The sequence below is a fragment of the Ammospiza nelsoni genome, chromosome 1 (genome assembly GCF_027579445.1).
Source record: "Ammospiza nelsoni isolate bAmmNel1 chromosome 1, bAmmNel1.pri, whole genome shotgun sequence".
Lineage (NCBI taxonomy): Eukaryota > Metazoa > Chordata > Aves > Passeriformes > Passerellidae > Ammospiza > Ammospiza nelsoni.
Window position 1 is genome coordinate 62,995,365 of NC_080633.1, and position 26,919 is coordinate 63,022,283.

Genomic DNA, 26,919 nt, shown 5'->3' on the forward strand with positions numbered 1-26,919 from the left:
TTTTTTTTTGTTTGCCATGGATTAAATGTAAATTGAGAAATCCACGATGCAGCTCCGTGCAGATCTAATTTAGTATAATTTGAATAGCCAAGTAATTAAAATGTATTATAGGTATATGATGCTGGGATGGTGGAGTGTCTGCATTTAAGAGGAAGATTTATTGGGCTCACTGCATCCACCGTGAACCTTCTACAACCACATTAGCCAACATCTGTTGGAAAATGTCAAGACACAGGGCATAAGACATATCCTCATGGAGTGTATGGCTGCACTTATTGCAACAGCAGGCTAAGAATTCATAGCAACCTTTGCAAAAAAAAAGCTGCTTAGGAAGAAGATGCTGTACTCAACCACTTTAGAGCCTATACATGCAAACAGCCTATACATGTGCCCACAAAATATATTCGTGTCTACACACATGCATGTAAGGTAGAGTAGGTTAGCAGGTACATTTTGTGTTGTAGGAGCATGCAGGGAGAGAGGGAAAACATGCAAATACAGGGGGATGCTGCTGTAGACCTTTTCCCAATTAATGCTGGTTTCCCACAGTGCTAGAACTGCAGTTGCATTCAATTTATGAAGGCAGGTAATGATAATAATTAATAGGGCAGTTGACACACATGATGTGAGTATTGACATTGCGCTATTAGTGTTTCCTAGAAGATTATTTTGTTTGTTTTTGCTTAAATGCTCAAGATTAGAGCCGGTGATTTAGCAAGCTAGGGCACTGCCTTCTTGAGAGGAGCAGAGCTCATTTCAATCACACCTTCAGACAGGCTGATAATCTTTGGGGAATTGACACACTTAGGCTGCTGAAGGTTAAGAGGAGTGAGGTGCTGGGATGTGTATGTCCAGTAATTGTCCAGGGGATGAGTTACAGATGCAGCCAGCCCACAATTCAATCTGCACCCAGTGCTGCAAACGCTGAGGGGATAAATCAAAGAGCATTTCTCTGGGTCTGGGGAAGGAGAGAGGGGCTGAATAACCATTTACTCAGCACCAGCAAAATAGCAAGATTGTTACCAGAATGTCAGAAAAGCCCAGCGACAGGAGAGGGGTCATTACACACCGATTGCTATGACCACCCTGAATATTTAAGGGAATGCACTGAGTGGAAAATATTAGCAGCCTGGGGAACTGTGGCAAGAGGGGAGCTGAGTTTCCTGCCAGCTAGGCTGTTCCCTGCACGTGCTGTTATCCTTTTGTCTGATGTGAGGGACCCATGGGTCAACTGCTCCACGCTGGCCACATGAGCCAGTGCTGCTGGTAAAGAGGTGCCCAGCTCTTGGCTGTGGCTGCTCCCTCACTGGTGGCCTGGACACCGGGGGAACCCTGTCATGCAGATATAGAAGAGGACTAAAAGCATGCAAGGCAGGGGATTTCCTGTGAAAATCTGTGCTAAAGGTGAAAAGCACAAAGGACAGACAGAAACAATAATATAGGCCTTACAATAAAACCATTTGGACTCCCCTGAACACTGCCACCCTTCCTCCAGACTGGGAGAAGGGCAAAAATATATAACTGGAATAATTAATTCACATGTTTGATTATAAATTAGAAAGTGCACCTAGAGTTTTCCAGAGGAAGATGATTGCTGTGGTTTTGATGGTTACCTTACAGAGAAAATGGGCGCAAACCAGCAGAGTGACAGGACAACAAAGAAGCAGAAAAAGCTATTATTAACACTTCCCCATAAATGACAAACATGAGTATGTCTAGTTTTATAAACACGCCCTATGACAACCAATGATAAAGAAAAGCCTTTTATTCCCTGCTGCATAACAGCTTCTTCAAATTCCCTTCCCCAGGACCACTTTGAAGGAAGTATGTACAAGACCTGACTAGTCCCATAAGTATAAATTGAGGACATGCACAGAGCTTCTATCTGAGGTGGGAGGACATCTACACTCGTGTTTTGAGTGACACTGCTTCATCAGAAAGACGTTTAAGCAGGAGACCCCACAGTCACTTCACAGCTTCACATAGGTTCCACTAACACTGCAAGTGCTGGTGGAGAGGAAAAATGGCCTGGAGATGCCAGAGGCCTTATTCAGGTAAATAATAGGATTTTCTTTTTGCTTTTGTCACAGTTATGAGGGACAGCACCAAGCCTCCAAACCTCCCAGTCAACGAGCTTCAAAGCCCTCCTTTGCCACTCAGCTCAGGAGATGTGCCTTGTGATATGTCCTTGACATTGGTGTTGGCATGCCCCTTCACACTTCTCCTGACAGAGATAGACAAAGGGACTTAGGGGACAGTAGTGTGCCTGGGAGAGGTGACCTCTAGACAAGGTTTGCTAAAATAGGAGGGACATCTTGACACCAGTATCAGTAACAGGTCACATCCTGCTCAGACAAAAGACCTCCCCCAGTTTTGAAATCTATCTGGGGATCACCTTATGGCGTCCCTCACAGCTGGACCACCTGATCCACGTGCTGCTGGGTTTGGGATCTTTATGCCATGTCCATTCTCTCAGGCCTGTTATTCTCTTCCTTTATTCCTTTTTTCTCAAAAAGTGTGGGTTGCAGCCTCTGGGAAGTAGTCAGGGTTATTTCCATCACATGGCAGATAGGAGGACACTTAATTAGGATACCACAGTGCATGCTTGTATTTCCTATTAAATTGGAGGTATGAATTTATATTTCCAAAATCACAGGGTAGCTACGTGCTTGGGGCTCATCTTCAGAAATGTGAGTCATTGCAGTCGTCTCTCCTGGATGTTTTTGTCCTCACATAGCAGGAAGCAGAGCAGGCAGAGGGAGGAACCTGGACTTCTCTCACCTGGGCAATCACCACATCTGGATTTCAGTCCAGTCTACCTCAGCTTCTCTGTGTCAGCATCTTTGAAGCAGAGATGATAATACTTTCCACCCTTCTAAAGTACATGTATAAAGAGAGATTTGAAAGGAAAGAGACTGTGCTTTATTAGAATGACCAATGTAACTGGAAAAAGTTTCACGCACAGAGCCTTTCTTCAGGCGTGACATGGAAAGCCATTTGCAGTCTTTGATTCAAAACTGAGAAAAAGATTTTGTGCCCAAAACTTTTCCACTTTTTCCAGCTGCATCTGCTTCTCTAATAAGAGACACTGCCCCTCCCAAGGATCCTTTCCTCACTTATACCCTTCATCTGTTGCAGCTACACCAGCACTTCTACAGCTGGAATCAGTGGAGCTCTGTCAGAGTTAAGTGCTATTGATGGGACAGTGGAGGAATGCACATGCAAAGCTCACAATTAAAAACGCGAAAAACCAATTCTAAGGAATACATCTCCCCTTCCCCCCATTTTTCCACATGTAAATCCTTGCTATTCACTGGAACATGATTAATCATGCTGAATTGTTGTGTAATGCCTACACATGTAAAGCATAAACTCCTCCTCCTGTAACTTAGCATTAATTAATGTCCACTTAGTATAAAATGGGACATCATATTTTAGGTCATCTCTTAATTGTTTTTATAAACCACAAATATAAAGTGCATAAAAAACCCACAGGATATTATTTTCCTGCAGTATCTCTTTGACAACTTTACATGAAATATAACACTAATATATTACTGGACATCAGATTATTTTCCCACTCTCTGTACTCTGTGTACTCTGCAGCACACACAGCTCTGCAGTACTTGCAGGGCACCAGTTTCCACAGCAGCATAAACTTTCTGAGAAACTGCTACCTGCAATTCAATAAAGTATATTTAAAATGTTTCCATTGCACCAAAGATCAGCTGATGCACCTCTTATTAGTATAAATGGCATAGATTAGTGTCAGGCATTTTCAACAGTGAAGAAATTACAGAAGGCTGCATGGCTCATTAGGCTCTTGTTGCATGTTAAAGAGGGCCAGACCTTATTAATAAAAGAAAAAAAGGGGGGGAAAAGAGAGTATAATGGGAAAAGTATAAAACAGCTTTTTTTAAAAAGAAAGCTTTCTGGTTTGGAGAAAAACAAAAGCATCAATTAACCTCTTCCAGTGTCTGAGCATTTTCTAAAGTCAGCTTAGCTTTGTTTCTACAGGACATGTAGATTACAGACAAAGACTTCAAGCAGAGAAAACCTGCTTGCAATCACACAGCACCACCAAGAAGGATTTTTGATGATTTAATGTTTTATACTGTTTATATGGGTCAGTGTTTACATCCTGCTTCAGGAAAGCATCACTGTTTATTTAGGATGTACACCCACATTTGAGTTGAAGCTCTTGCTTATATCCTGCTGAAGTGAATCTAATTTGAGCATTTGTTCCTGGTTTAGCACCTGGTGTAAGCACATACTGAGGTGAATACAGGATTTCAAATACATTTGAGACCTCACTGTAATTGGGGCCTCAATCACACAGGTCCAGGGCCAGCAGAGACTGACACATCAGTTCTTTGCACACAGTCAGTCTTACCAGCTTCTTCAGTCCTTTCTACCATGCAAAGACTGCATGTGAGGAAAATATAGGTGTGTGCAGAAACACTTCTCTGTGAGGTGGAGGCTGTGGCTCTTGCTGCTTCCCTGTGGTGCTGGGCAAGGGGCACTTTTCCTCACATTTATTCTCTCTTTTCCTGGGATTTGCTTGGCTACCTAAGGTAGTATTGCTGCTGGTGTTGCTGCTTAGGAAGGGGTAAAGGAGATCATAGAATCACAGAACAGTTTTGAAGGGAGCTTAAAAATCATCCAGCTCCAATCCCCGTGCCATGAAGAGGGACATCATCCACTAGACCAGGATGCTCAAAGCCCTGTTCAGCCTGGCCTGGGACTGACCCACAGCTTCTATGGGCCACACATTTCAGTGTCTCATTGCCCTCACAAAATCAAAATTAGAATTTCTCTCTAATATCCCACCTCCTTCAGCTTAAAGACATTCCCCCTTGTCCTATCACGATGTGCCCGCGCAAAAAAATCCCTCTCCAGCCTTCCTGTACACCTCTTTAGGTACAGGTAGACTTCTGTAAGGTCTCCCTGAAGCTTTATCTTTTCAAGGCTAACAGCCACAACTCTGTCAGCCTGTCTTCATGGAAGCAGTGCTCCAACCCTCAGATCATCCTAGTGGCCCTCCTTGGACTTGCTCCAGCAGGTCTATGTTTTTCTTGTGTTGGGGACGCCAGCGCTGGATGCAGTATTACAGGTAGAATTCCAGGATATGGAAGAGCTCCTCACAGAAATGATAGTTAAAAGCCTGCTCCCCTGGGGGCAGTGAAGGAGCCCTTGCCTCCTCCTCAATGCAACAAAATGCAGTTTTCCCCTTGGGTGCTGAGATACCCAGAACCTGTTGTACTCCTTCTCTGCTCAGCAGTGGGCATTGCAGAAGCAACATGGCAGAGTCTGGTCACCTGCTGGTGCTGCAGGAGCAGAGAGTGATCTGCTGTATCCTCAAGCTTGGCTTTCTCTTCCAAGTCTGCTTGCAATTTACCTTCATGGCTGCCAGAATGCACACTCTCATGTTAGACTTGTCCTAAGGAGGGAGTATGTGGCAGCCACCATTTTGGCAGAAAATAGGTAAATATAAATGGGTCTGAAAATAATACATCTAGGCAAATAAAGCTAAATATGCAATTTTCCTAGACTTTTTTTTTTTTGTGTGTGTGTGGGTCTCATGTGCCTTGTGATGCAATCATAGAGTAAGAACATATTGTGCCCTGAGCCCAAGAGATACAGATTTTCAGGCACTGCATTAGTGGGGTGGAATTGCTTCCAATTTGAAGCTTAATTCAGAGCTAAGTTAGTGAGCTACTTCCAACGCCAAGCACCACAGATCAGCATATTGAGTTTTTTACAATTTTTTTCCCTGCGTGATTAGCATTTTACTTGAGTCTGAGACATTAATCAATAAAAGCAACACCCTGTAAACAGAGTAAAATGAAAAAGCAAGTGCTGCATTTTAATAATATAAATAGAAGATTGTGTGGCATGAGGGGCCAAGGCATAGCCTGCAATCTGAATACCATCAAAGGTAAAAGAATTGAAGGCAAAGGAAATTTTCAAGGCTGATTGCACACGGATGAAAAAAAAAGTAAAGAAAGATAAAATATTGAACACTGGTTAGTATGGAGGATGTGACTGAAATATTTTATTTTGCTGTTTTTAAAAAATTTTGTCCTTGCTGATGTTGATTTTAAGGGCAGAGGAGAGAGGGGAGGAAGAGCCCAACCTTTGGACTTAATAAATTAAGTAGAACAACATAGAAAAATATTTCAAATATTGTTGTTAAAGCAGGGTCAAGTTTTTAATAACATCTCCATTTCACAGTTTTTGTTCTTTAAAGAACACTTGTAATGGCTACTTAGAAAAAAAATAAATAGGAATTTATCTCATTGTATATGGTACAAAATACCACGCTTGAAGCCTGAAGCTAATAGTCAGCTGCTGTTCAGTGCTCTTCATCTACAGAGCTCAAGTGCTCTGGGAAGCTGGTGGGTGTTGGCTTTGGGACAGAAAGTGCTGAGGCCATGCCCTGGTGCCAGGGAGGTCGGGAAGGGAGCCAGTGTGAAAGTCAGCACCACCTGCCAGCTCATTTTGTGCTGCATCCAACAGGTCACACTGCCACCAGGCAAAGCCATTCAGTGTATGTCCCAACAGGGACCCCAAAACCCGCAGCAGGCCATCAGCACAGCGTGGCCAGGCAGTTCAGCCACTGGGACCAGCTGGGCTGTTCTTCCAGCCATTTCTGTGCCCTGCAGCTGACTGAGCTCCCAGCAAGCCAGGATCCACCCCATGGTGTCTCACCCCATTGGGGTGGCATCCTGGACTTTAAAAACCATGATAGTGGCAGCAGGATTGCATTGCCCATAGCTAAGCCATACCACTTCACCACAAACTTTTAACATTTCCTCTCAGTGCCCGCTTACTTTATGCACCGCATTTCTTACTGAGCAGAAGTTAACATTAATCTTGTTGTTTACTTTCTTATTTTTGCCCTATTGCCTTTTCCTCCTCCCTCTTCCCATCCTTCATATTCTTAGTGGTGTTACCACAACTTGGGAAACAGCTTTTATTCATGAACTGCTTTATTTATTAGCTTCTTTCAAAACTGCAGTAATTAGTGGGGAGAGCTTTCAACATTTGTCTCCTGTAGGCCTCACACAAAGACTTGCCAGTTGGTTATGCTTTTTCTTTGCAGGAAAAGACTGAGTTTTGATTTAAGAAGAGACTGAGAATAAAAAGATGACGAGAGAAAATTAAGAGCTCCATACAGCCCCTGGGGGCTTTCCCCCAAAGAGGAAAGGGTCAGTGAGCCTCAAGGTCCTTCTAATGCAGCCTTGCTTTCAATGCTGCTCCCTATCTTGCTTCTCCTCTCCTCACGTGGATTCTGGGATCATGACACTTTCTGTCACAGGTTTAAAGGTGTTTTTTTTCCATATGAGATAATCTAGGTGGTTTTTAACTGTTTCTAATCTGCACATCCCTAAAAATCTCTAGCAGAGAAAGGCTATCCTTCAGTGAACCCTTTAGTAGCAACAAGTGCTTCCCATAAACATCTGCAGAAAGTGACATCAAAAGCCTCCAGGCTAGGGATGTAACAATGAAACGGGCTGATTTCTGAAAGGTCTGTGGGTAACTGTAGTTTTACAAACAGAAAAGTGTGGTTGCTTGTGGGTTCCTCTCTGGGAAACACAATGAAGCAACCAGGGATCTTGGTGTGACTTTTTGATTGACTTCCTTCCTCCTCCTCTTCTTCCACCAAGTTTTGCCTTTTCTTCAGAAAATGGGCTGCTCATTACTTAAGCATGATCAAAATGTTTGCCACTGCACAAAAATACCAATGGAAGGACATTGTAGGCAATACCAAAAGTGACATGCTATTAGTTTGATCCTACAACGTGGGTGTAAGGCTGCAGCTGCAATGTTCAGACTGTGGGACTGAGGTAAAATATAATAGCAGAGCAGATGTGTTTCCCTGCACAGCATGGAATAAAAAGAAACATCTGGCCCTTGGCCCCTAAAGGATATTTCTCAGAGAGAAGAGTAAATTAAGGGTGCATTGAAGATGTAGGGACTTAGCTAAAGGGAACTGCTGCCTTAGTAACCATCTCTAACCCAGCTCCCAGTTTCTGAAGCATAATGCCATTTAAAATATAGGGCAAAAATAATGGCATGCAAGATAAATGCAACCAAGTACAGACATCAATGTATCCACAAAATATATGCTGCTCTCTCATTCAAACAAATAAGTAAACAAACAAAGGAAATATTTTTAAACACTAAACATACGCCAGTTATATTGCTGCAGGATAAAACATGGGCTTTTTAAAAATCTATTGAGTCATAAATCTTCATATTTCCCTTTGTGTTTGATCTCATATATTACTTGGAGTTTCTAAAATGATAACAAGGCATGCATTAAAAATATTTCTCTTATTGTTACATTTCAAGCACGTTTACTGTTAGCTGCTTAGCTTCATTATGTATCATAGTCTGAATCTACAAATCAAGTATAATTAGACTTGGAGAACTGATTGGATTTCTAATTAAGCTACATTGGAAACAACAATGCACAATCAGTAAATATTCTGACTAGGTACATTTTAAAGAGCAACTCTTGGGCTTTTTGCTGATGACTAGACACCAGTGTCATTAAATTTGTTGGTGGCAAGCAAATTTTAAAGCTAAAATAGAGGCAATTAGTAAAGATCTTGAAATATTTAATCACGTTTGTCCAATTAGTGTGCAATTAGGCAATGGTGTGGCGTGGGACAAACATTCTGCTTCACAGTTTGGTAGAGAAGGATCCCTTTGAAATTTTGCTATTTAGTTTATTGATATATAAAAAGGAAGTTATGGTTGTAATTTCCAATTTTAAAAAATACTGTGCAGATGGTCTGACTATATATTTAACAATGTTAAACAAAACTAAACAAGGGAAGCATGTTACCTGAAATTACACAGCTGTGAGCAGTGAATAAGCTCCAGATCACATTAGATTACAGCTGTGGGCACCTTGATCACACAAAGTGCCAGGTAGTTATGCTGGTAAAATCAAAGCTAAGTAAGCTGGTGTGTCACAGCTCGAGATGATATGATTATTTTGTCCTTGACTGAAAATATTTTTCTTCTTTGAGCTTCGCCTGGCTGTTTTACATTCCTTCCATGAAACTTTACATTGGCAAGTTTGTTGTGGAAAGCCAAGCGGTAGCTTTTCATGAATAAGCCACTTAAGTGTTATCTTGCCTTTGGCTTGGGGATTTGACTCCCATTTTGGCAAATTTGAGACCCTCTTTTAAAAGCAACTGCTACATTTATTGGTTGATTTGCAAAACTTCAGCGTAATGTTTGGGCCAGCTGCTGTCACGCACTTCAACCCTGCACCACCATGTAGGTGTTTATCAATCAGTTTGCTCGCTTTGGCCACGTGCAGATAGTCAAGGAAACGGTGCCCAGGAACATCCCCAGGTGCTGGAGCTCAATTTTCCAGATTGTTAAATTGTTACAGCAGTCCTTGGCATGGTGCTGACTTGGGTCAAGTATGACTCTCCCCAGCCATCCCTGGACCCAGCTCACAGTTTGCACTTGCCAGGGACCATTCCCAACAGGCATTTTGAGAGAGAAATTAGGAGAATTAGGGATTAGGAGAATGGATTGGGGCCATCTTGTGCCAGCTGTCCTCCTCATCAAAGTGCATCTAACCTTCTAGTGTCAGGGGTCCCTGTGGGTTCAGAAAGAGGGAATTGGAGGGAAGGTGTACCACAGAACTATGGCACTGGTGACACAGACATTAGCCTGGCCCCCTGAATTTCCTTCTGCTGCAAAAACCATCTTGGTTCCAACTCATATTTAATACGGAGTAAGAAACAAGAAAAGACTCCTTCTTCCCCAAGGGGTCATAAAAGAAAGATAATTGGTTTAGCTGCTGCTCAGATTTTATTGCCATCTTATTTTTTTCCAAAGGAAATAGGTGATCTAACTTTAAAATATCATTCTATTTCTCATGAATGCTATAACTTCTGAAATGCTGTTAAGCCATGGTGGGTTTAAACATTGTCAATTGTACTTTCATGGCTGAGAATTTTTTCTTTGATTTTAGTAGCGAAAAAAATGCTGAAAAAAAGCAAGCAGTACTTCCTTGCAATGCTCTTTTCTTTTCTTTTCTTTTCTTTTCTTTTCTTTTCTTTTCTTTTCTTTTCTTTTCTTTTCTTTTCTTTTCTTTTCTTTTCTTTTCTTTTCTTTTCTTTTCTTTTCTTTTCTTTTCTTTTCTTTTCTTTTCTTCTCTTTGCTATATACAGACCTGCAAATTCAAAGTAGAGAGTTTTGTCTTGCAACCAGGTTAGTGCTTGCAGGAATTTTATGAACACAGTTGCGTTTATTTCTTGAGCAACATCAAGTCAAAACAAGATATTTTTCAACTGAAAAAAAAGTTATGCTAAGAGGCATATTGTATAGGAGAGAAATGAAACAGGTAGCAAAGCAGATAATAAATAATTACACAGACATTCATCCATTCCAAAACCATAGGCTTGGAAAATTTCACCTGGATTGAAGGCTAGATTTTAACTCTTTGATATTCAAAGGTTAAAAGCAAAGTTTTCCAGGTTTGCTACTATCCACATTTTAGGAGTGCATGAGGTTTCCCTGGGTGGTCTCTCTCAGGCAGAAAAGAGACCAACACTCTCCTGGGGGATAGGACTCCATCAGCCCTCTCATGCCACACAAGCACTGCTTCAAACCCTCTGTAAACCTGACTGCAAGGGAGAGATTTTGAGCCCTGTTTTGAACTGAACCCTGTGATACATTAACCACACAAGCTTTAAATTGTGACTATATTGTGTATAATAGTAATTGGTGATGATAATAATAATACTTGCTGATGTTTTATACATATGTACATGATGTCCTTAATAACCTTTTTTTGTTTCACTTAGTTTACAGATATGCCCTGATTCACAGAAGAGTCAAATTTCTATAGACGTAAAAAATAAGAGCAGCAGGTCATCAATATGTTGGCAAATTGGCTGCCAAATCCCATATGGAAAAAAGATGTGAAAGCAGTATCTCATGGTCTCTGCCTCCCCATATTTTTGTTCAAGAGATTAGGAAACCAAATCATTACAACTGAGTAGCCAGCTGCAGACACAGTGCAAGAGATGTACCTCTTACCGTTAATGTCTTGTGAAAACCGCACAGGGGTTAATCAAACTTTTGGGGCTGTGGCTTACAATGCTCTTTAGTCCCTGGAAGAAACCAGCTTTTGAACATCTAAGAAAAAAAGAGAGAAACTGTAACTGTAGCTTTAGAAAATCAGTAAACCTAGCTTTAAGCTGCACTTCAGTGTGAGTACTTGTGTGTTTATATCCAGGATTGTGTGCTCAGCCTTCACAAACTGTGACCTCTACCCTCAGGCATTTATATATATCTAACAGAACTATATATATATGTGTGTGTGTGTATGTGCTATATATGTATATATATACATATACACGAGTAGCCATGTATGTGTATACATACACTGTGCATCTATAGGAATCAAGAACTTCAAACAAGAAAATAATGTTTGGGAAATTCAGAAAAGGAAACCCCTGTTTATTTGATAATGGAAACAAAACCATCACTTCAATAGCAATTCATACACTGCTGTCAAAGCAAGCTCCGGGTGGATGTGCAGACCCGCAGGTTCTCTTCAGTTGCTGAATTCCTCACAGTGTTGTCTTTATCAAAGAGGTAAATGCAGATTCAAAAAAATTGCTTTGATGTGCAAGACATCACAGAACAGCAGCTCCATTCATTGCAGAGAGAGTCCATTATTTAAGTCTCTCAGGCAACTGTACAGATCCCCATAAAGGGAAAAATATCAGGACTGTGGAAATAAAGCCCCCAACAATATGTATTCTGCCACTCTTGGAGCCTTTCCCCCTGTTTTCCATGCCTTGGTTCTGTTAAATGATATCAGGCTTGGGCTGGTGCACTGGCAGCTCGGATGGACAGTCACTCCTGACTGAAGCAATGCCTGTATTCCTGACAGGCTCTCCCGTCCCCAGCTGCCAGGGGGAAGGGAGGCACTGCTGAGAGGCACTGAAGGCTTGTCACCTGCCTTTTGTCCTTGAGCCTTCCCCTTGGCTCCCCTTAGCTTTTGCTGCAGGTCTCAGGGCCTGCTGCGACTCAAAGGGACGGGGCAGATCTGGCTCAGTGCTAAAGGGGGAGCTGCAGGATGAGCCTGGCTCATCCCCAAGGCAGCATCCTCCACGGAGGTGCTCATGTAGGGAGATGGGAAAGGCAGCTGGGAGCTGGGGCAGAAGGAAAGGGGAAATCAAGCCCTCTCACCCCTACAAAGGCAGGACTGTTGTGAAACCAGCCAGGTGACACATCATCCAGGCACTCTCCTGTGACAGCAGGGGGAACAGAGTTTTCCCATCTTCCCTCTGTACTGTCATAAACCATGCCAATATGTAGAAAGGGTCTGTGAAATTAATTATACTGTGAGTGCTTGGTAACCAAATGAATTGTAAATTGTACATTATTAAAACAGCATCAGAGCACCGACTGATCTATTATTCTTTAGGGAAATGTATGAAGATAAGAGCTTTATATGCTTTAGGGGTCTTTCCAGCCACGACATAGCCAGCTTTGTAAGAAAAAATGTGGCAATATTTTGTTACTGCCTGAGTTGCAACTGACACAATACTGTATTGTTTGTTTTTATTACTTTGTCTCATATTTAATATAGATGAGGTAGTATGCAGTGCAAGTGACATTCACATGCTCAGTCTCCTTCTGTTTATCCTTTTTCAGATTGCATTTGGGATTAATCACCCTCACATTTGTGTAAAAAACAAAACCAAGATAACTGTAGGTGCAGAAAAGTGAGATAAATATTAAGAAGTATGTCCTTTTGCACAAATCATGTAACTAACAATATTCACAGCTATTGTTAGCCAATCATTTTCCCTGCATGTGGCTCCTTGCTGCCTCCCTGTCTTTTAGCTTCTGAGAACTGCAAGAGGGCTGGGTGGGGAGCTGTATGTTCAGAAAAACCTATTAAATAACAACAGTAAAGAAAAAGACCATGGGTTTAGATGTGCATGTATGTTTTACTCCTTTTCTTCCACAATGCACACACTGCTTCACCTTCCTCTCATGCAGTATCTGATGTCCAGGAAACTTGGTTCTCATGAGTGCACTGGCATCTTTGGAGTTAATACAAACCAAAACCTGCACATCCTCGCTCCTAGGGATGTGGCTTGCTGTAGGACTACTTTCTAGGCAATCCCTCCTGCACATCACCTAATGGTCTTTTTCACCCCTTGCTTCCAGCAGAAAAGTACACATCTTTCTACAAGCAGGGGTGACTTGGGAGAAGGGGAGAGCTTTTTGTTTGATTGTTTTAATGTCCCTATTGAAGAAATGGAGGCAGAACCTACTCCAGAATACCTTTTCCCACAAATTCCCCTGTATAATCCCTCCTTGAAGGAAGACACACGAGAAGTACATCCTATCCATGCTTGTCAGAGAAGAGGAGAAGCAGCTGGAGAAACATCCTCCTCCCTCCAGCTGGACACATCTCCTGACCAAGCTGTTCAAGGCAGTGACATGTTGGTTTCTACAAGCAACACACCAGTGGTTCCACACCAGTGGGAAAGCTCTGGGGGTTGTCACACACTAGAGTGACCCCAAGTGTTTCTTTTCTGGTGCAGAGGACCAGTGGCACCCAGTCACATCCTCCCTCCCTCAGAGAAGGCCTAGCAGAAAGTAAGTTTTCCTTTGACTGCAAGATCTAGATGGGCATTCAGCAAAACTCACAACTGAAGCAGTCAAAGAAATAACTTAGATTTGAGTGAAAGTAGTCCAAAGCATTTCAGAACTTGGCCTCCTCTCTATGCAGGCACGGGAGACAATGACATTTTCCTGGCTAAGGTGTTTCCATAATGGAATAAAGCATATTTGCTTGTTTTCCAAATCCTTCCCGAAGAGAGAAACTTTCTATTTTAGAGAATTTACATCCTTCAGAACAATTCTCTTAACCCTGTTTACTAGTCTAAAATACAGTGCTGCCTTTCTCAACACTCACCAGCCCTGCAGAAGCCACGAGCATCTCTCAGGAATGTGGTGTTGCCTCCTGCTCCCCTGCAGCCTCTGCCAGGAGGTGCACTGCGTCCTCAAATTCAAGAGAGGGCAGCATTTTCCTTAGGCTGATTCAAAGGAAGGGGACGACTCCCAAGCGTGTGAAAGAATGTCAGCAAGTGAAAATCGTCAGTCGCAAAATAGACGAACATTCTGAAAAATTAAATTTGATGGAAGGCATGCAATATTCTTAGGAGTTATATATATATATTTTATCAAACCAAACCTAAACAAGCTCTTAACTGATTGATAGTGTTAATGAATATATCCCATCCGTGTTCAAGGAATTCTTGCTTAGGCTGTTGTGCAGCTGTAATCCTGTTTCTGCAGCACACCACAATGACTTTGCCACCAATTTTTGCGCTGCAATAGCCAACTAACAGACTGATGCACTCCAGAACAATACCATACATGACCAAAGTGCTAAACTGTGCCTGAGGTGATTAAGAATCCACTGCCCTCTCATTAAAGTCCCTATTCAATTAAATTCTTCAAACTACGCCTAAAACGCTACCAGGCTGTTATTTTTGATTACTTCAGTATTTGCTTAAAAAACAGCAAAACCAATCCAAAGCAAAGAATCAGACTTTTGTGATGCAAAAATCGAAATATGCATCTTCTGTGAAATAATCATGTGTACAAAGAAAGATCAAAATACTCGTTTTATTGCAGAAGCCCAGATCCTTGTGATCATGAGTACGCTCCCTTCAGCTGACTGTGACTGACCCACTGTTTGTGAAGAGCCCATCCAGTGTTTGCCTTGCTGGAACAGCAGCACAGCCTTAACTTCTACAAGGAAATTCCAAGGATCAAGGTATATTTAAAGTACACACTGGATTGTAAAAGATCTAGAGGGCACCCAAGCGTAATACAACACTTTTTGGTTTACCCCCTACTCAAGTTTTGGTGCAATTTTATCCTCCTGACATAACTGTACTGTCAGCACTGTCTCTGGCACATTCAGCCAGGTTGCCTGAATTACTTGAAGAGCCCAGGACAAGGCAAATACACATTTTCATTCTCTGTTTGCATCTAACAAATAACAGATGTTGCAATATTGAAGAAGCACACCTGATGTGACTAACAAGGGATTTCTAAAATATTTGCCCTAAGATGACAGCCACCCTGCTATTAAGCATTTACTTAATGAAATGTGTACACAGGGAAATGCTGTAGCAATTCTCCTTAAGACGGAGCAAGCTGCTTGAAATAAAGGTTTCTTGTGTGACCTTGGGCTAAATCTGCATTACCAGAAGAATGCAGACCCAAGCTTTGAGAATTCTCGTTTCCTACCACCTTCAATACCCACTAAGGAATCCCTGCAGGAGCCTGTGGTGCCGTTGCCATCACAGCCCCTGCCATGTGACTGTCCCCTCGGTCCCCTCGGTCCCTGGGATGTGCCAGCTGAACCCTTTCGCATCCACCGCAGGGAATCTGGCACGGCAGCTCCCGGCGAGCCTGCCAGGAAGCAGGGTCAGCCCTTCGCAAATAAACCCTGCCTGATCTGAGTTACACAAATGGACGCCTGCAAGATTAATTCATCCTCTGTAATAATGCAACTACTGTTTGCACAAACCAGTGGCATGCAATAGGTTCTTATTAAAATGCTCGGGATACGCATTATGATATCTCTAAACAAAGTAGGGCTTAAGGAGAGGAGAGAGTGAAAAATTTCCTTGCTTAAAATTTGTCACTCTTCCATCAGATTTGATATAAAGCTACGAGAAGCACTGTAAATGGACCAATGAGTTGTCTAATTGTCTAGAACACCCTCACATAATTTATATTGTCTCTTAATTTCTGTTTTGTAACCTCCATGGCTGTCTTCAGTGAATCATAGCATATAGCTCTACTTGGAGAGCACATCAGGGTATGAATTTTCCCTTTGTTTCTCACTTTCCCACAATGGAAGCATGCAAATTTCAGCAAGGTATGTACCTACCGCATTAATCCTTGCTAATGTGATTCCAGTCACCTCCTTAAAAGCAGAATCTAAAAGATTATTTTTACTGTTTCCATTCTCTATTGTGGCACACAGTTTTCTTGCTGAAAGGATATTCATCTAACTCTATACACTCAGAGATGAATATACATTCGAATCACAGATACATATCAATTTAACACACATCACAGACTGGAAATACATTATTAAAATTAACTGCATTACAGAGAATAGATGTATAGACAAAACTGCTGAGGTACTCGACTCTCCCAATTCCACGGTGCCTTAACACTTGCCGCAAACCTGCCATCCCTTTGTAATGCAGTCCTGAGATGCTTAATCTGCTTTCTTTCTTTCCAAGACGTAAATCAGCAGCAAAGTTGCCTGTGGAGGAGTGGAGTCTGGGGGATAATTGTGGCCTGGTGTGTTATCTATCTGTAGTTGTGTGCACTGTGGGTCTGCTTACCAAATTCTTAGTGTGTGTATTTTTTCGGGCTCTTTTCCAGAAGCGAGTTAGGAAGTGAGAAACAACAAAACTAGTTAATGCACCAGGTAAATCAGACCAGCTTATTGTGAAACCCATGGCCACACATGATTGTTATGATAATACACACGGGTGAGCTCTGGTTATTACATGCACAGCCCTGTACTAACTGCTCCCTACAGCTTGCCTGCTCTCTCACTTTAGCAACACCCCACACACCTGTTCAAATAATATTACTATTACCTTGTGTTGACACCACATCCACCCTTTCCTTTCATATAATAAGAGCTCCTGGTGAACTGTAAATGGAAAGCTTGCGGTAGCAGAAGCCGATTGTTTACCTGTCTCCAGTTTGTTGCCACAGATACTTGGTTGGGAGAAGGGAACAAAGATCAGTTTGACATCCTTGTTAAGCAGGATTTGCCCCCCACCTTACCCACAAAAGGTTACGAGTTGCTATTCAAGCCTGAGCTCCGCAGGTGTGCCATCACACCTGTCTGAAAGAAAACAAAATACAATTTGTTTCAATATGGCTATTGCCCCAGCAGAATAAAGAAGACCTTGCCCTGCAACACAGACATAAGCATTTGTTTTAATATTTCAATGAATCCAAGCAAATACTGATGGATAGCTTTGTTTATATTCAGCATACTAGCCAAATACGATGCAAGCTTCCCCAGCAACTGATGGCAGTGAGAATCTGACTCTCCCCACTAAACTAAACATGGGCAAACTCATGGCAAAACTCAACTCAAAACCCATCTGACAATGAAAAAGAGAATTTTGTAACTCTCAAGGTATTTCCAAGCCAGGTCAGATGGGGCTTTGAACAACGTGATCTAGTGTCCCTGCCTGTGGCAGAGGGGTTGGAACTAGATGATCTTTAAGGTCCCTTCCAATTCAAACCCTTCTATAATTCTGTAGTTAACATGAGATTGAGTCCAAGGCCAAGCCAGGGACAGGCTGGGCCTCAAAATTAATTTCCTTCATCGTTGCGCCCTAATGGAGCTGCTGCTGCTATTGAATCACATATAAGTCTTTGCATAGAGAGCTGTCATGGTTTTAGAATAGGAGAAAGTTAAAGGCTGTGGTTCCTGGTGCTGTTCTGCTTGGTTGAAGTCTACCCCCAACTTCTTATACCAGTGACAACAGTGTAGGTCTAGGGTAAATTGGCAAAAAATGGCAAAACCTACCTCCTAATTGAGGCCTGGAGGAAGCATAATGGGATTTTGTCCATGCAAAGCAGTGCAGTACAGAGACCTAAATGTACCCATTCATTCATGTGAATTCGCCATTTGACATCTGCTGAAGGTGATGGAAAGACTCCGGTGGGCATTTGATCCAAGAGCTGAGTCACTGGACTTTCCAATGCTTTAGGTAACATTTTTCACCAAAAAGGGCTAATGAATTTTTTTAAACCATTTTCCAGCTAAAGCACTGCTCTATTTTTACTGCTTTTTATTCTTATTAGAATACTTATCCACATCTGCTTCCATCATGGTTTTAAAGAGCATTGTTCAAAGTCACCTTCTTATGAAGGTGTCCCTGAATTAGAATAAGGAACATGGTAGATGTGTAGCACCAGCTGGTTTGGAAGGAGTTTGTATACTGGGTTGCAACTTACACACAGAAACGTCCTTGAGGCAGGGAGCATATTTTATTTATTGCTTTATTTATTGCATATGTCAAGTAAAAGGAATCCCAAATTATGAAGATGCAAAACACAGCGTGAGTATTTATCAGCACTGAATGTTTTTATGTGCTCCAAAATAACTTGGGGTTTCCCAGCTGACTGTGAGCAGCTTGCTGGTTTTGAAGATCTAGCACCTTTGGAACTGAAGGGACATGCTGAATTTTAAACACTTGGAAAGAGAATTAATTGCTTGGACAGCACCACCTTTTTTTTTTTTTTTTTGTGTATGCTCATCAATAGCAAATGATGAAGCCTCTGGGGGATATTAACACAAGTAAACTAAACACAGGAGTGGGACTGTTTAAACAAGGTGAGACGAAAGCCTTCATACTACAAGCAAATGAATTAGATAGCAATTTTTTATGTTTCCACCTCTATTGTTGCAGATGCCTGCATTTAAATATGAACTTTATCTTTCTCAGCCCTGGTTTTCCTTCTTCATTAGCCTGCATGGAGGTCAGAGACCCTCTTATCTCATGGACTACTCCTGCCAGGACCCAGGAGCTCACTGGGTTCCCCTTGCAGCTTTCTATTGAAGTGGGGATAGAATTTCTGCCTGCTCCCCCACCCTCTGAGAACAGGAAAGGATTTGCCCTGGCTAATAGCTGCAAAGGCACGAAGTAATCTGCATCCATGCTTTTGCTTCCACGTGCACTGCACCTTCACACCTGCCCCTGGCTTTGGCAGCTGCCTGGCACAGAGCCTCTATCCATCTCAAAAACACCACAGCCCCAAAAAACCCTGATGGCACCTGAAGTCCTGGGGCAGCTCACAAGGCAGTGCTGGTAATATTGGCTTCAATTTACCTGGTGAGCCTGTCCGGCACATGAACTAAGAAACTTGCTTCCTGTTAAACTGGAGAAGGCAACGTCCTTTTCCATGACTGCTGCCCCAGTGCTGTGATGCTCCTGCCGGGATGGACCCCCCAGTCTCTGAACAGACACAGCAAAAGTCAAGGGGAAATGTTCATTTGTAGCACTGTGTCCACCTGCCCCCTTGAGTCCAGGCACTGTTACCCTCCCAAGCCCTCCCAGGGATTGAATTCCTGCACTGCAGCCCACACATCACCCGTTTCTGTCCCTGTGTGTTTTCAGGGCTGCTGGAGAAGGTAAAAGGGAACAGAAGACAGAGTCTTTAAAAAATAATCCTAAATAGATGTATGTTTCAGTCTTAATAATTTGAAGTGTTCTTTCATGTTACAGAATTTTTATGGGAATATTTTCAACCTGCTGCAAAGACTAAGAAATAGTGATTTTTAAATATTCTAAACAAGATGTAGATGCTAGACTGCTACAAACACAGACATCAGCATCTCTGAGTGAAAAGATAGCCTGTTGAATAAATAACATATATTTAAAAATGTCTGAATAGGAACTTACAGGATAAATGCTAAGAGCTTCAAAGGAGCCATTGATCTATGGAGTACATAATATTCATGTTAAAAATCATTGGAATATTTATTTACATGACACACGGCTCAGAAGAAGCCATTATGGTCCTTAAGCAAATTATGCATGTTGTGAAAATTGTCAAAGTGCTTCTTTTACCAGAAGCAAGTGCATCCTATCACTTGACAAACACATCATCTTTGGGGGGAAAGAAACCCAAAAGGAAGTAAACCCGAGGCTAAAAGAAGGTTAGAGAAAGAGGAAAAAAAGGAAAAGAAAGAAAAAAAAAGTAGAGAAAAGGGGAAAAAAAAAGAGAAGAAAATAAAAACCAATCCTTGTCCCGTGTCAAAGTGTGTTTCATGCCCATCAAAGGAAGAAAAGCCCGCACTGCCTGGCCCCACATCCCGTGCCGTGCTGCTGTCACACTGCATGTGGGGAGGGAATGCTCCTGGCTCTGTGTGCCAAAGTCTGGGGTGCCAGCTCTTCTCCCTACAGGCCAAGAAATTACAAATGGGGACTAATTCATTCCAGCCACTGCTGCGTCCTCTATGGTGAATTAAGCTGCCAGAAGAGTGCTCGGCTCTCCCAGCCCGTGCCCCTCTGAGGGACACAGGGACAGGCGGGGAACCACAACCCACTGGCATTGACTGCCTCAGCACCGCCAAGCACTGACTAAAAACAGCCCCTAATACCTTCAAGAGCAACAAACCAGGGGGAAACACTGCCTTGGAGTACTTAGTGTGCCCAGCAGCCAGGTCCATTGCTCTGGACCAGCATCTGGCTGACAGGCTTGTGCCTGGGCTCAGCACTCGGAAGGGTTTGCACTGCTCCTTCCCCAGCACTCCGTGGGTGACACGGCTTTTCTCTGGCAGATGTTTTGCTAAGGAGGAGGGATAGCAACTTAGAAAATTCCTCCACATATCCATGTTGCTGTGATTACACTGCAGTTTATGCCATACACTGCAAATTATTTTGTTATTTCAGGCTGTGAAGAAGAAAAGGGTTTTTCTCAAGAAGGTATGACCAGGATGTAGTGGCTCAGAGACTGCCTCCGATCCATGGGATGCTGGTATATGGCTGGCAACTGCCTGCAACCAAGCTCCCAAGTGCTGTACAGCCCCAGGCTGCCCAGTCCCCAGTCAGCTCCGATGTGCTCCAAGGGCTGGTGCCTGTGTGCCTGCTTTGGACATTTGGCAAAGCAAGCTCTACTGGTAGGCAGAGCACGCAAGTTTTCTCTTACCCAGGAATGAGAGTAAAGGGTGGATTTTCTAGTGCAAAAAAGCAAGCAGTTGTATGGGGGAATATATTTAGCCAGTGTTTTCAGATCACATGTTCTGGGACTGGAGAGCAGAACGTTTTCAATACTGTTTTGGAGCCACGCTATTCAGTATTGCAAACCTTACTATTGGAGAAACCAGTAAATTGTGTTGCATCTAAAACAATTACTTGAATTACTTGCACCGTGATTTCTTCTCTCCAACTGTAAAGGTTTTACAGAAATGCGAGTTCTACGACTACAAAAGCCTTGAAAATACAAATAATAGTAAAGTGCTGCTTTGCATTTGCATAAACCTGTTTATCCTATACATGGTTTATTCATTAACTCTCGGAACAACCAGCAGGACAGCTATGGCATTCCTTATGACCACTTCGCTTGCGGCTGAAAATGCAACTATTTAAAAGGAACGCTACGGAAAGTGAAAATAAATACCATTCCCGTGTGAAACAGCAGGAAAAATGCCACAGGAGCTGGCATTTGGCTTTTATGTGGAATGAACCTTTTCTGTTGCTTGGAAATTTCAGAGGAGAGCCTCAGCACCTGCAAGGATTGGGACCTCCACGCCGCCGCTCACCAAATGGACATGCAGCATTAGCAGCGTTTATTGCTGTGTTCTGCAGACAGCATTTGAGTTAGGGACAGCAAATACCTGGCTCCCTCATCTATTCCTCCTAGAGACTGTTTTCTAGTCCTTGACAATTTCAGTGTTCTGTGAAAAGAGGTTCTTGCAGCCTTTACTTGCAATGTATTTCCCAACCAGCTCCTCCTTAGGAAAGCTCCTGGTAATCACCCCAGCTTTCCCCATGGTTTCCTCTTACCCAAAACTTGCTCTGCATAAGAAAGGTGTTAAAACAGGAATGCATTTTGCCTGTTTCATCTCCTAGCTTCTGTGAAGATGAGTGCATGTTGCCACTGGTACAAGCGGAAAACTGGAAGTTTGTTTGACAGCCGGTGACTTGCTCAAGGTCACAAAAGAGCCTCAGTAGCAGAGCTGGGAACAGAATTTGGTATCCTAATTCCTAATCTGGCAGCCTCACCACAACTCTCATCACGCAATCAAAAAGCTCCTTTTAAGGAATGCTTTTGTGACTAAGAGAAAATTCAAGTCATTAGAAGAAAGAGTCCTTTTAATTTGCCTTTGTTCAAACATTTATGCCTTTTGCTATATGGAAAACATTATTTAAACAAGATACGGGATTACTGCATGATGAAGGACTCTAAAATCTTTGAAAAACAGAAAATAATTATGGCTGCACTTAGGACTGTACTGATCCCAGGCATCAGGAAGCAAGCAATTAGATATTCCTTTAGTTTTATATGTAGCGTAAGGAATAAGTGAAGACCAGCATCTATTGTAATCTACTCTGAGTGCTATATGCTATATTTCACATTTCTGAAGAGTCCTACATTTAACAGGAAACATTTTCACATCTCTTTATTAAGACTTCATTTTCTAAAGGTCCTAACTTGTTGCACCGCAAGTTTTCCAAAAAGCAAACCCAAACCCTTAAGCTGCTAAACTCAACGGGAGACTGCCCTGACCCGAAACAATCCGGGCTTTGGTACGTTCTTCCTTGAAGAGCAGCTCAGTCGTTTACCAGCTCTCCCAGGATACGTCAACTTTGATATTTAGAAACTCTACAAGATAGTTTTATGTTTTAGGACAGCACCTCTTGCTTGCTTCCTCTCCTATGTAATGGAATACTATAATTTGGCAACAGCGGATAGCAACAAATGAGTGTACTGAGAAGCAATGTTACCGAAAAATTGTACACAAAATAATCTGAGCTGTACAAACTGAAGTAAGCAGAGAACAACAAATATTAATAGGATAAACAAAGAAAATCAATGTAAATTTAAACCAATCCTTTGGAAAAAGACCGTTGATTCTCTCTTTTTTAACACAACGGAAAAAATCCTAAAGTGCAGCAAAAATCCTATTGATAGCATTGCTACTGTCATGAAAATAGCTGGGAGAATCCAGGATAAGAGGTTTGTGATTTAATTTTACAAGAACGTGTATTTTGCTCATTAAATTGACTAAAAGTTCACCGGCAGAGCTGGGGAAACGCAATGCAGGGACCCACTCCCTATCCCTTAAGCCCCAGCTCAGGCTGTAAAATGCCTGTGCCTTTAAAGCACTTGCAGTGACAGGAGGCCTTGTGTTTGCAGATGTGTTAGCCACTTTTTGATTTGATCTTTACGCAATTATTTTGATGAAGAAAGTGTTCATCTTGTTGACAGTATCCCTGTAGTCAATACCTAATGGCCCCCATAGTTAATTTCCTTATAAATATTTAACTTAATAGAAGTCCTCCCTTGGGTTACAGTACTTTTGACACTTGTATAATCTGAAACAAATCCTCTTTTTTCAGTCAAACAGACCATGTTACACACACAGTTGGCTAGCTATTTACAAAGCACCCAATTAAATCCTACTTAATTCTCCCACTCCGACTATCCCATTGCACTAGTGCGCAGGCTACTGATCACACAAGATGAGGATCCTTCACTGAGCCTGGACACAAGTTTACAGCCAGCAGGACCTGATGGTACAAGAGCTTGCTGTAAAAATAATTCACGCGTCAAATGCTACACACAAATAGCGAGGAGAATGTGCAAATTCAGAGGATTGAAGAAATAAGCTGAAGAATCACAGTTAAAGACAGGTAAATCTAGTTTAATGTTCACATGTAGTAGTTACACATCACAGAGATTAAACAGGATTTTAACTGTAACATAGCTGCAGTGAAATGTAAGTAATTTTGTACTAGAAAAATAATCTTGACGCAGTTATCCAATTTTTGGTCTACTTAAGTTCATTTTAAGATGAATTTACATCACTGATCATAATGACTTAGCCCATGTGCCCTTCTGCAGTTCACTATTAATACTCTTTGGACGAAGGAAACAGCAACTGTTTTTGTTAATGGTTTGCCCTTTGGCTGCAAGCAGAGAACAGTTTTCAGTTTTTAAGCAATTAATAAGCTGTAGGAACACAAATCTGCGATAAAACCTTTTGGTGCTAAACAAAGTTTCCGAACAAATTTCTTGATCTAATTCGAGACCAGATTTAAAAAAAACAAACCAAACTGATTAGAGATCTAAAGCATTGCCCCCGGAATGCAAAAAAACTAGATAGAATTTTTTCTTGTCTCAGTAAAAAACACATCGTACCGCTACTATTATAGAATGCACTAAAAATCCCTGTGCCTAAATGACAAAAGTGTAGTCTCAAAATGTATAATACACTTACAAACATTTTTAGTCTAGATTGAGGAAAACACGTTGTATGGACTCCAAACAAGTTTATTTGCAATTAGACACCTCATGCAATCATGCAGGACCGCCTAGCTAAAGCTGCAACTCTTGAGTCTAAAGGACATTTGGGGACAAAAAAAGTCCTAAACATTTAAGATATTTCCATATTAGCAGCTCCGTACTTGAGCTCCCACAGATTAAAAAAAACATACACACCTTTATAATATTTACAAAAAATATTTAATTAAAAATATTTTATAATTACAGTAGTCTATTAAAGCATATACTTTTCTCACACTTATAGAACATCTCTATATATACACAGTATGAAATGTCACTCATTTGTCTATACAATATGTAACATTCCTGCAGGGATAAGAAACTTCCCTGGGCCCCAATAAAATCCATCTATTTTAAACAATAGATGTCAAATATATCTACAAATGCTCTGGGAGATTAGTAAAGCTTCAAGATTCGGCTGCTCGGTCCCTCAAGAGTTACAAGGTTTCTAAAGTCTGGTTTAGGCTCGGTCCTCTATCCCGGGGCAGAGTCGCAACTTTTCCCGCTGCCACCGTGGGACACGCCGCCGCTCACAGCTGGCCGGGAACGACGAGAAGAGACGGAACCGGGGGGAAAGGGGGAAAAAGGACACGGGGAGCTGGGGACGGGGGGGGACCGCTACGGACGTGCAAAATGGTGAACAGGCTTGGCTCTGCCGGGGTGAAGCATGGGAACTGCTCGGGGGGTTGGATGGCTCCTTGCTCCGGAGCGGCGGGGCAGGGCCGGGCCCCCCCGCCGCCGCCCGCCCCCCGCGCTGCCTCTGCGCGGCGCCGCCGCACACCTGTGGGAGAGGAATGAATAGAGGGGGTGTGTGAACCGCTCCGCTCCAGACCGACTGGCGCCACCAACAAAACACAAGACATGCTTGATCAACAACCCAAAACAAACCAGGTCAAACAACAACCGCAGCTCCCAGGCTGGGCCAGGCGGAGGGAGGGATGCGCAGCTGCACGCCGCAGCCAGAGGCGCTCCGCGGGGGGGAGGGGGGAAACCCCAACCACCCGGTAGTTAGGGAAAATAAAATAACCACCCCGTAATTAAATATAAAACCCCAAAGCCGCCTGTAAGTATTTCCCGCCGGGCCCTGGTGCCCCCTCGGCAGGCTCTCTTCCCGCAGGATGCGGAGCGGCCCCACCGAGCCCGGGCGCCGCGCTCCCCCCGCCCGCGGCCCGCGCCCGCCCGGCACTCACCTGGGGAGCGGCGGTCAGCGGCAGAGGATGCTGTCTCCCGGCTTGTTAACAGAGCCTGCCTGCGCAGCAACCAAACACGGCAAATTAATAACTGGGGAGAAACGACACGGAGACACCCCCCACTGCCCAGACCCCCTCCTCCTCCGCGCACCCAGGCACCGCCATAGCCCCGTCAAGAGCGCTCAGGGAAGCCCCCGGGGATACAGAGCCAAGGGGGTCACCGCAGCGCTGCGGCAAGCCCGGGGTGCCGGGGCACGCCGCTTCCCGTGCCGCCGGGCTGCCACCGTGGGTCCCGTACCGGGGAGTCGCTCCCCGATTCCCGCCCCTCCAGAGCACGCTGCGCTCCATGTGCACGGCCCCCACAGCCCCTCACGCTCGCTGCACGGCGCGGAGACTGGGAAGCGCGGAACAGCGCGCCTGTTCCCGAGTGTGCGAACACGCCGGCTACAGGTACTCCCTCGAGAGGCCGTAATTACACGGCACACACCGTGCGGCAGCCTGCCCGCACCGAGGGGATGCGGGCACCCACCGCGCACCGCCGGGGCGTTCCTGCGCCCGTCCGCCCCGTCCCCTCCGGGAGCCACGGCTCTCGGCAGAGCCACGGGTACGAGAGTGGCGGCACATGGCGACACATCACCGGGGCGCTCCCACGGCGGCCGGCGCCGACCACCGCGCCACGCCGCTCTGCTCCGCACCGCGCTCCCCGCTCTCGGGCATCACGCACCTCTTACCGGGTCAGTGTTCAGGGCAGTCAGCGGGGTCCGGGGGGTGCCCGCGGGACAGGTGCCTGGGTGCAGAGCGGGAGGCGGCGGCTGCTGCCGGAGCAGCGCTGGGTGCGTCTCCAGAGCCAGCTGCAGGTCGAGGATGTAGTCGATGACGTGCTGTAGGATCTCCACTTTGCTGACCCTCTTGTTGGGCGGGATGGTGGGCACCAGCTTCCTCAGCCGGCTGTAACAGTCATTCATATCGCACTGCAGGCACAGCGCCGCCGGCTCCTCGCCCGACGGCGGGCTCCCCTTGCAGCCGCTGTGCTCGGCCAGGCACCGCAGAGCCGGGTGCCCCCCGCCGCCGCCCGCCACGCCGGGCTGTGCCTTGCGACTGGGGTGCCGGACGGGGCTCACGGCTTTCATGGTGCCGCAAGGAGGGAGGGAAACCTCCCTCTCCACCGCCGCCGCCTGCTGCTGCCGCCGCTGCGACCTCGGGAAGCCGCGCACGCACCGCCCGCAACGGGAGCGGAGCGCGGCCGCAGCGCCTCGATGGCGTTAACAGCGGCCGCCCCGGGAACGCAACCAGAGGCGCTCGCAGAGCCGCGCCAAGAGCGGCACCGCGAACCCGCCCGCTCCGGAAAAAAAAAAAAAAAAAATTATTTTTCTTAAAATGAAGAGCCCGTGCTCCACAGCCGCTCGGCCGCGAACACAACCACCTCTGCTGCCGCCGCTGGCCGCGCCGCCCCCTATATAGCGCGGGGCGCGGGCGGGGCGGGCGGCTCCGCGGCGGGGCCCGGCGAGCGCGGCGCGGGAGCGGGGGGGCGCCGCGGGGCCGCGCGCAGCCAATCAGGGCGCGGCGGCCCCCACCGGAGCGCGGCGGC

At 44.3% G+C, this 26,919-nt stretch overlaps 1 protein-coding gene across 2 annotated transcripts; it reads right to left on the reverse strand.

Moving 5' to 3' along the window:
* Positions 1 to 23,479: 23,479 nt before the first annotated feature.
* ID4 (inhibitor of DNA binding 4) lies at positions 23,480 to 26,710 on the reverse strand. 2 transcript variants are annotated; one of them, XM_059487785.1, is made up of 3 exons: positions 26,063 to 26,710; positions 25,332 to 25,390; positions 23,480 to 24,922 (listed from the first exon to the last, which is right to left on the reverse strand). In XM_059487785.1, exons 1-2 carry the CDS (start codon positions 26,459 to 26,461, stop codon positions 25,346 to 25,348), a joined length of 444 nt encoding a protein of 147 aa, XP_059343768.1. In that variant the 5' UTR covers positions 26,462 to 26,710; the 3' UTR covers positions 23,480 to 24,922; positions 25,332 to 25,345. The 2 variants fall into 2 exon arrangements, with proteins under 2 accessions (XP_059343768.1, XP_059343778.1); XM_059487795.1 differs by having other exon boundaries at positions 26,056 to 26,709.
* Positions 26,711 to 26,919: the final 209 nt, after the last annotated feature.